Below are 10,565 nucleotides of genomic sequence, written 5' to 3'. Positions count from 1 at the left end.
TGAAGGCGACTCCTTCAAGAACATTGAAGAGTTCCTGGCATCTCTGATCCAGGGCTCAGAGGTATGGGTCAATCTATGCGTTTCCCCAGCACTGTGGCATGTGGTTCATTTCAGAGAATTGTTTTTTTTACAATTTAATGAGAAACGTTTGCCTTTTAAAGAGTCAGTGTTTGAGCGGTTTTCTTCCCTCCTCTGGCATAGACTCTACAGATCAGTCCAGTGGTCAGGGACATCATGATGACTCGGACATTTGAAATCATCGTTGTTCATTTCCAATACTTCTCCATTTCTGAATGGACTTTGTGGTTTGAGTCGATACTTGTCCCTGTCCTCCCAAGTCTGACCGTAGAGATGCTTACAAAAACAACATCATTTGCCGACTGCGCTGCCTACCATGTGATGTGAGTGTCAATCTTTATTGTTACAGCAGTCTAAACTTCATTTGTTTTTTTTATTTGTTTTGTTTTGTCCCACTATTATGGAAGGAATCAACATCCTAGCTGTTTTTGGTCATTGCTGTTATTTTGAATTTGTAAACATCAGGATGATTGTAAAATTTGCTGACAAGGTCTGCATTTTGCTGTCATAGTGTTGAAGGGCTGGAAATAGTCTTTGGCGAAATTACTGTTACCACACAAAAAGACTTCACGCAAGTTATGGTTTCATACCTGAAGAACACTCAGCAAGTCGACATTTCAGGTAAGTCTTAATGGACCCCATTCATTTATTTAAGGCTTTACAAGGTTCCCTTGATCAGGTCTTTTGCTCTTTCCAAACCTGTTTTGTTTTTTGTATTTTTTAAGCAATGTTTTTGTGGCTTTTGCTCTTTGTTGTAGGTGTTCCTTGTGCAAGTCAAAATGACACCATTGCCTGGACACAGGTCAACTTTGCAAGCTACTTTGTCTATGTCACTCTGGAAGATCTGCTGGCATTCAAACTTAACTTTTCTGGCGTAAGATCCTTAAAAGCATAGATGGAAGTGTCATTTCATTTCTTTTGGATTACGCGTTAAGCAGAAATGGCTTACAAAACATTCTGGATATTCTTTTGCAGTTTGTATCACTGGGTCTCTTGACTCCGTCCGAGGTAGCTGAACTGACTCTCAGTTCCGGGGCACTGACCAACACAGACATGATGAATAAGGTGTTTGACCGTCTGGATGAAGGCGACTCCTTCAAGAACGTTGAAGAGTTCCTGGCATCTCTGATCCAGGGCTCAGAGGTATGGGTCAATCTATGCGTTTCCCCAGCACTGCGGCATGTGGTTCATTTCAGAGAATTGGTTTTTTTACAATTTAATGAGAAACGTTTGCCTTTTAAAGAGTCAGTGTTTGAGCGGTTTTCTTCCCTCCTCTGGCATAGACTCTACAGATCAGTCCAGTGGTCAGGGACATCATGATGACTCGGACATTTGAAATCATCGTTGTTCATTTCCAATACTTCTCCATTTCTGAATGGACTTTGTGGTTTGAGTCGATACTTGTCCCTGTCCTCCCAAGTCTGACCGTAGAGATGCTTACAAAAACAACATCATTTGCTGACTGCGCTGCCTACCATGTGATGTGAGTGTCAATCTTTATTGTTGCAGCAGTCTAAACTTCATTTGTTTTTTTTTATTTGTTTTGTTTTGTCCCACTATTATGGAAGGAATTAACATCCTAGCTGTTTTTGGTCATTGCTGTTATTTTGAATTTGTAAACATCAGGATGATTGTAAAATTTGCTGACAAGGTCTGCATTTTGCTGTCATAGTGTTGAAGGGCTGGAAATAGTCTTTGGCGAAATTACTGTTACCACACAAAAAGACTTCACGCAAGTTATGGTTTCATACCTGAAGAACACTCAGCAAGTCGACATTTCAGGTAAGTCTTAATGGACCCCATTCATTTATTTAAGGCTTTACAAGGTTCCCTTGATCAGGTCTTTTGCTCTTTCCAAACCTGTTTTGTTTTTTGTATTTTTTAAGCAATGTTTTTGTGGCTTTTCCTCTTTGTTGTAGGTGTTCCTTGTGCAAGTCAAAATGACACCATTGCCTGGACACAGGTCAACTTTGCAAGCTACTTTGTCTATGTCACTCTGGAAGATCTGCTGGCATTCAAACTTAACTTTTCTGGCGTAAGATCCTTAAAAGCGTAGATGGAAGTGTCATTTCATTTCTTTTGGATTACGCGTTAAGCAGAAATGGCTTACAAAACATTCTGGATATTCTTTTGCAGTTTGTATCACTGGGTCTCTTGACTCCGTCCGAGGTAGCTGAACTGACTCTCAGTTCCGGGGCACTGACCAACACAGACATAATGAATAAGGTGTTTGACCGTCTGGACGAAGGCGACTCCTTCAAGAACATTGAAGAGTTCCTGGCATCTCTGATCCAGGGCTCAGAGGTATGGTATGGGTCAATCTATGCGTTTCCCCAGCACTGTCGCATGTGGTTCATTTCAGAGAATTGTTTTTTTTTACAATTTAATGAGAAACGTTTGCCTTTTAAAGAGTCAGTGTTTGAGCGGTTTTCTTCCCTCCTCTGGCATAGACTCTACAGATCAGTCCAGTGGTCAGGGACATCATGATGACTCGGACATTTGAAATCATCGTTGTTCATTTCCAATACTTCTCCATTTCTGAATGGACTTTGTGGTTTGAGTCGATACTTGTCCCTGTCCTCCCAAGTCTGACCGTAGAGATGCTTACAAAAACAACATCATTTGCCGACTGCGCTGCCTACCATGTGATGTGAGTGTCAATCTTTATTGTTGCAGCAGTCTAAACTTCATTTGTTTTTTTTATTTGTTTTGTTTTGTCCCACTATTATGGAAGGAATCAACGTCCTAGCTGTTTTTGGTCATTGCTGTTATTTTGAATTTGTAAACATCAGGATGATTGTAAAATTTGCTGACAAGGTCTGCATTTTGCTGTCATAGTGTTGAAGGGCTGGACATGGTCTTTGAAGAAATTACTGTTATCACACAAAAAGACTTCACGCAAGTTATGGTTTCATACCTGAAGAGCACTCAGCAAGTCAACATTTCAGGTAAGTCTTCATGGACCTTATACATTTTTTAAGGCTTTTCAATTTTTCCTTGGTCAGGTCTTTTGCTCTTTCCACACTTGTTTTGTTTTTTGTGTTTTCAAGGCTTCCTGGTGTCTCAAGTTTTCCTTCTATGTTACTTCTGTGGGTTTGGGTTTAGTTTGGGAAGGGTTTGTTCTGCCATCAGCCAGCTAACCAGCTACTTCCCATGGCATCTTTTATTCATTTTTTTTTTTTTTTTTTTACAAAAAACGTTTTTTGTTTGTGTACATTTCTTCATTATGCATTGAGTTTTCTGTGTCTTTTGAGTTTTCAGTTAATTTTTTCACCGTTGTTGCCACAGACATCATTCACACATTGAGTTTTCTATGTCTTTTGTGTATTCTACCGTTAAGTTTCTTCATTTTCGTATTGATTGTCTTCAGTGTCTTTTTCTCCCTTGCTTTATGGTTATTTGTTTTAGATTCATATGCTTTTAGTTCCTTTATTTTAGTGCGCATTGTCACCACTCCACTCCTTCCCGTACTCCCAGATCCTCTTCTTCCATACAGTTAACTGTACCCTCTGCTCATCTTGTCACTATGGGGAGCAGAGCATTCAGCCGCTCTGCTCCCCAACTCTGGAACTTACTACCACCTATGGGCAACATGGTGGCTTGGTAGTTAGCACGTTTGCCTCTCAGCCCTGGGGTCTTGGTTTCAAGTCCCTATCTGAGTGGAGTTTCCATGTTCTCCCCATGTTTCTGTGGGTTTCCTCCGGGGCCTCCGGTTTCCTCCCACAGTCCAAAAACATGGAGATTAGGTAAATTGGCAGTCCCTGATTCCCCGACAAATTCTCCCTGAGTGTGTGTCTTTGTCCCTTCATGTCCAATAAAAAGCAGTTGTCTGAGTGTGTGTGCTTGTATGCCCAGTGGTTGATGGTGCTCTGCCACTAGGGTCTGTCCTCTCTCCCCTTCCTGCACCCCATTCAGTCCCCCAGGGGGCTGTGGATCCCGGGAGAGTACGCTGTGCGCAATTGGCTGCCGCTTCTCGCCGGAGTGTGATTGGTTGTACCTGTGTTAAAATTGTAAAGCGACCTTGGGTATATAGAAAGGCGCTATATAAGTTGAAGATTCATTCATTCATTCACTTCCTGCTTTCCTCCTGTACAGACGCTTTTCTGTCAGCTCTGCCTGTCCTTTCATTTATTTGAGTTATATCTACAAGTTCAAGTTATTTTTACAAGTTAAAAGGATCCATTACTCGTTACTTCACTTGGTAAGCTTTTTTACATTCATCTATAAAGGATTATTTAGCATTTTTACATTCGACAGTCCGACACTGCGAGTGAACTGTTTTTTGCGCCTCATCCTTGTGAGTGGTTTTTGTGCACTGTTTTATCAGCAGCTGATATTGTTTTCAGCTGTGAAATACCTGCCAGAACTTATTGGGTGTTATTTTTGCACTTTGGATTTTTAACTTTGATATTTGAGCCTTGTGCCCGGTGCTTTTGCGATTATGGCTCATGCTTCCACATCATCTATTTGCTCTGAGTGTATCAAACTGTCTCAGAGGGTTGCAGAACTTCAGGAAAGAATCCATACCTTACATTCTATAAGGGAGGAGGAAGAATATCTGGACTCGATTCTTGCCACACAAACCGCTGACAAAACCGTCCCTGTGACTGGCAAAGAAAGAGACGTTTCTCTCCATTGTCGCTGGGATGTACTGGGGGCAAAGCCTAAGCTCATCTTGGCCTCAACTCCTAATCCTGTTAACAACAACAATGATAAGGGCTGGACTCTTGTTCGGGGGAAGGAACGTAGCAGAAACCAGTACAGCAGCGGCGGCAAGCAGCAATCTTCAGAACAGAACATTCTTCTCGATAACAGATATGAAGCTCTTGCCTCAACTGAAGTAGCAGAAACTGAGCAGTCTCATCACAACATACTGCCTCCCTCTCCAGGACATCAAGGACATCAAACGCACCCCAATCAGCATCAGAGATCCGACTCCAGTCTGGCTGCTAAGCTTGCAAACAACTCTGGCCATTCGCGGACCAACCACCAGGCTGCCAACTGTGTTAGCCAGCAGCATGCTAACAAGCATGCTAAGAGGGTTAGCCATCGGGATGCTAACCATGTTGGCCATCGGGGTGGTAACCATGTTGGCCATCGGGGTGGTAACCATGTTGGCCATCGGGGTGGTAACCATGTTGGCCATCGGGGTGGTAACCATGCTGGCCATCGGGGTGGTAACCATGTTGGCCATCGGGGTGGTAACCATGTTGGCCATCGGGATGCTAACCATGTTAGCCGCCGAGGCATTAATGGTGAAAGAAGACGAGGAACACCGCCACAGCCCAAAACGCTGCTAATTGGGGACTCAGTCATCAGAGATGTATGGAGTAACAGTATTAAGGTCTTTTGCTTTCCTCGTGTTACTGTCTGTGAAGTGATACCCATGATTCCACACATATTGCATGACCATCCAGCTACGGAAAGACTGATTGTACATGTCGGCTCTAGCGATGTTTACAAACAACAGTCTGAGATACTGAAACAGGATTTTAACCATCTGTTCGACATTCTGGAGTTTTCCCAGTGTGAAGTGTTCATTTCTGGACCGATACCAACTGCACGTCGAGGCAGTGGTCACTTTACCAGACTGCTGGCTCTAAACAGCTGGCTCACTACAGCCTGTGCACATCGGAAGGTAAACTTCATTGACAATTTCAACATTTTTTGGAGGCATCCTGAGCTTTTTAAACCTGATCAGCTTCACCCTAACAGGGCTGGGACTCAAATGCTTGTGGATAATCTAATGTATGGAATCACTCACATGCGGAATCTGCACCAAACCGCAAGCAGTAACGTCAGTAATGTCAGTCAAAGGAGCCCACCATCTCCTGTCAGAGAATCTGTCCACAGTCTCAGAGGTAAACTCCAGGAGATTGAAGAGGTTCTGCAACACTACAGTCTGCTGTCTTGCAGGAACTCACCCACTTCTCCTGCACACTCAGTGAATTCTCAGGTCTGACACGCTGGAACCCATGCTCCTAGTCAGTGCTACATTCCAGTTATTTTAAATAGCCGGTGGCATGGCTCTCAGAATCGAAATAAAAATGTAATCAAAAGAAAACATAAGGGTACAAAACATTGTAACAAACAAAATTTGATCCCAGTGAAATGCACAAGTGATGTAAGCGATGCTGATCAAACACATCAAGTCTTCAAAGTCTCCTTACTAAACGTCCGCTCACTCACAAACAAGTCTTTTATAATAGCTAAATTAATTGAAGATTACTGTCTGGACTTTCTTTTTCTAACAGAGACTTGGCTTGATAGCAATGGAGCAATAGTGCTAAATGAAGCTTCACCTCCCGACTTTAACTATTTTAATGTCTCTAGAGTAAATAAGAGAGGTGGTGGTGTTGCATGTTTTTACCATAAAGCATTCCGATGTAAGCAGATCTCATTAGGGGAACATCCTACATTTGAATATCTGGCAGTGCAACTCAACAGTACTTATTCAGTTCTTTTTATTGTTATCTATCATCCTCCCAGACTACATGCAGATTTTCTTGAAGATTTTGAAGAAATGCTTTCAAGGATTTTAATTGATTTTGATTATGTTTTAATTGCTGGGGATTTTAATATTCACATGGATATATCCACAAATCCAATCACTTCAGAATTCATGAGGATGCTTAACTCTTTTGATCTCATACAGCATGTATCAGGCCCAACTCATAAGCATGGCCACATTTTAGATTTGGTCATTTCTAAACGTATAGAGGTTAATAATACTGAAATTACTGATGTTGCAATCTCTGACCATTTTGGTGTATTTTTCAACATGTCATTATCTACTAGAACACTCAGTGAAAAGCGCACAATAACCAAGCGTTATCTCAGTGCTGGCAGTGCCGTGGCCTTCACAGACATGATACAGTCCCTCCCTCCCCTCTCAGAAAATGGGTATGAGCTAGTTGAAACATTCACACACAGAGTTAGGAACTGTATTGATGCTGTGGCACCAAAGGTAACTAAAATAATCTCTGGTAAAATTAAGATGCCCTGGAGAAACACTCCATCTATTGTAAAATTTAGGCAAGATTGTAGGCAGGCTGAGAGACGTTGGCGAAAGTCAAAATTGCAAGTACATTTTGATATTTATAAAACAACATTGCAGAATTACAACAGTGAAGTGAAATCAGCAAGGAAAAACTATTTCTCTACCTTAATCAATTCATCCAATAATAACTCAGCTGTCTTGTTCAGAAGCATAGATCAGCTAGTAAACCCCACCTCCTGTGGCTTCCCTGAGACTGTTTCAGTTGAAAAATGTGAGGAGTTTGCTATATTTTTTAGGGACAAGATTACTAGTATAAGGCAGAACATAGCAACAAGCACTAATAGACCATCAACCCTTATATCAGTTACTCAGCCTAACTTTAATATGTCTTATTTCCAAGAAGTTGACATGGTAACACTACTTGATGTGATTTCATCACTAAAATCCTCTACTTGTGAACTGGACCCTTTACCAACAAGCTTTTTCAAGCAGGTTCTGAGCTCATTAGCAAATGAAGTTCTAACGATTGTTAATCAGTCTCTGCAATTGGGTGAATTCCCTAAAATTTTTAAAACTGCAATGGTTAAACCACTATTAAAGAACAGAAATCTTGATCCCACAATTCTTAATAATTATCGACCTATATCTAACCTTTCCTTTCTTAGCAAAATCATTGAAAAAGTAGTGTCAATTCAGTTGAATGACTATGTCAAAGTAAATCAAATAAATGACACTTTTCAATCTGGTTTCAGAGCTCTCCACAGCACTGAAACAGCCCTAGTTAAGGTAGTAAATGACTTGAGATTGAATAAGGATGCAGGCAAACTCTCAGTCCTTTTTCTGCTAGATTTAAGCGCCGCTTTTGACACCGTTGATCATGAAATACTTCTTGATCGACTACAGAGCTGGGTAGGCCTTAGTGGCTTAGTCTTAGACTGGTTTAGATCGTACCTAACTGGGCGTGATTACTATGTAGCATTAGGTACCTCTTCCTCCAGACGTCAAAAAATAACTTGTGGCGTCCCCCAAGGATCAATTCTTGGGCCGTTACTATTCAACCTATATATGCTTCCGTTACCACACATCATTAATAAACATGGTATTAGTTATCATCAATATGCAGATGACACTCAACTTTATATTTCGCTAGAACCTAAAGCCCTAAAATCAATTTGCTCACTGTTTGACTGCATAGATGATATACAGACATGGATGTCTGACAATTTTCTGCAGTTAAATAAACAGAAGACAGAGGTTCTTGTTCTTGGCAGTGATTCACAAAGGAATGATGTCCAGACTTATTTAAATCAAATGAATCTGAAAGCCAGACAATGTGTTAAGAACCTGGGCGTCACCTTTGATAATGAGCTCAGCTTCAAATCACACATCATGACTACATGCAAGACAGCTTACTTTCATCTTCGAAACATCGCTAAGGTCCGAGATATGCTCTCTCCTGCTGACAGTGAAAAACTTGTCCATGCATTTATCACATCAAGGCTAGATTATTGTAACGCTGTTCTATCTGCTCTTCCAAAGAGCTCTATTTCGCACCTACAGCGAGTTCAGAACGCGGCTGCAAGGGTTCTGACCCGCAGGAGAAAGAGAGATCATATTACACCTGCACTCCACTCACTGCACTGGTTACCTGTCAGCTTTAGAATAGATTTTAAGGTTCTAGTCATGGTTTTTAAATGTCTTCATGGTCTTGCCCCTCTTTACCTAAGTGAAATGATGGTTAGATATGTTCCAGTCAGGTCTCTCAGGTCTTCAAACAGTAATCTACTGGTGATTCCTAAAAGCCGATTAAAGATTGGCGAGGGTGCTTTTAGCCACTATGGCCCAAAGCTCTGGAATTCTCTTCCTGAAGAGCTCAGAGGCATTTCATCCTTGCATAGTTTTAAGAGCAGTCTCAAAACATTCCTGTTTAGATCCGCTTTTAGTTAAGAAACTCTGTCTTAATAGTTTTATCTTATTTACTTTACTTTTTATTATCTTACTTCACTTTTTACTTTTTATGTTATCTTAATATTTTTATCTTTAATTTCTTTTAACATTTTCTTTTTGTCTTTTTGTCTTTGTCTTATCTCCTTTTAATGTTTCTTTTATTTATACTGTAAAGCACTTTGAGTTACATGTATGTATGAAAGGTGCTATACAAATAAAGATTATTATTATTATTATTATTATTATTCATTCATTCATACCACCTGCACTCCGGAATACAGACTCACTCACAGAATTTAAATCCAGACCCAAAACTCATCTGTTTAAAATTGCATTTTCTTTATAAAATTTCCTCTGTCCTGATTGGAATATTTTATTTAATTTAGTTTTATCTTTAATGTTTATTTCCTTTGTCTAATTTTATGATTGTCTTTTATTGTACGGTGTCCTTAGGTGCTAGAAAGGCGCCATTAAATAAAATGCATTATTATAATAATAATATGTTTATTTTATATAGCGCCTTTCTCAAACCCAAGGTCGCTGTACACAAATGAAAGGGGAAAAATACAGGGCTTAGAAAGAGCGGAAATATTGAGAAAAGAGGAAAGTCTTGAGTTGAGTTTTGAAAGTAGAGAGAGAGTCAGAGGAGCGAATAGAGGGAGGTAACGAATTCCAGAGGGTGGGGGCAGCAACACTGAATGATCTGCCACCCATAGTAGAGAGTCTGTGTCGTGGGACAGAGAGCAAACCTAGGTTAGAGGACCTGAGCTGACGTGATGAGGTATGAAGGTGGAGAAGGTTGGAGAGATAGGAGGGTGCAAGACCATGCAGAGATTTGAATGTTAGGAGTAGGATTTTATAGTGAATGCGTTCAGAGATAGGAAGCCAGTGTAACTGATGGAGGATAGGAGTGATGTGTGCAGATTTCTTTGTGGTCATTAGAACTCTGGCTGCAGAATTTTGTATCTGTTGTAGGGGGCGAAGTGATTTAGCAGGTAGACCATAAAGAAGGGAGTTACAGTAATCTAGTCTGGAAGTGATAAATGCATGTACCAGGGTTTCGGCATCTTTTAGTGAAAGTATGGGGCGGAGCCTGGCAATTTTGCGGAGATGGAAAAAAGCAGATTTACGGATAGAGTTTATGTGTGGGATGAAAGTGAGAGAGGAGTCGAATGAAACGCCTAGGTTACGCACAACAGAAGACTGGGCAACCTGGATGTTATCAACAGATAGACTACAGTTGGAGAGGGCAGAGATGGCTGACTTAGTGCCGATGATCATGAACTCAGTTTTAGTAGGATTTAGTTTGAGGAAGTTATTGTTTAACCAGTGAGTTATCTCCTGAATGCAGGACAGCAGTATGGTAGGAGGGAAAGAGTCAGAAGGGTGGAGATCCAGATACAGCTGTGTGTCATCCGCGTAAAAGTGATAGTTGATGTTGAAGGAGTGAATAATGTTACCTAGAGGAAGTAAGTATGTAATGAATAGTAGGGGACCAAGAACAGAACCCTGTGGTACTCCCTGGGTGACTGGGACAGAA

At 40.9% G+C, this 10,565-nt stretch overlaps 2 protein-coding genes across 2 annotated transcripts in view; both read left to right on the top strand.

Moving 5' to 3' along the window:
• The first annotated feature begins 2,922 nt into the window (after nt 1-2,922).
• LOC143484441 (uncharacterized) overlaps nt 2,923-10,565 on the top strand; it is a 57,057-nt gene continuing 49,414 nt past the window's right edge. The window contains exon 1 of the mRNA XM_076983157.1: nt 2,923-3,026. Coding sequence (XP_076839272.1) covers nt 2,933-3,026 — 94 coding nt within the window. The 5' untranslated portion in view covers nt 2,923-2,932. The remainder of the gene's footprint in view (nt 3,027-10,565) is intronic.
• LOC143484417 (uncharacterized) lies at nt 4,156-9,246 on the top strand. The gene is made up of 2 exons (XM_076983113.1): nt 4,156-5,716; nt 5,794-9,246. Exons 1-2 carry the CDS (start codon nt 4,520-4,522, stop codon nt 5,818-5,820), a joined length of 1,224 nt encoding a protein of 407 aa, XP_076839228.1. The 5' UTR covers nt 4,156-4,519; the 3' UTR covers nt 5,821-9,246.

The sequence above is a fragment of the Brachyhypopomus gauderio genome, chromosome 20, assembly GCF_052324685.1.
Source record: "Brachyhypopomus gauderio isolate BG-103 chromosome 20, BGAUD_0.2, whole genome shotgun sequence".
Taxonomy (NCBI): domain Eukaryota; kingdom Metazoa; phylum Chordata; class Actinopteri; order Gymnotiformes; family Hypopomidae; genus Brachyhypopomus; species Brachyhypopomus gauderio.
The sequence above is the reverse complement of the archived record's forward strand: the minus strand, read 5'-3'. Positions and strand labels throughout refer to the sequence as shown.

Excerpts from the sequence above, each read along its gene's own strand:
- LOC143484417 (XM_076983113.1), top strand. The coding sequence starts at position 4,520 with ATGGCTCATGCTTCCACATCATCTATTTGCTCTGAGTGTATCAAACTG. Across the intron at positions 5,717-5,793 it reads CAGCCTGTGCACATCGGAAG|GGCTGGGACTCAAATGCTTG; the intron begins GTAAACTTCATT and ends TCACCCTAACAG.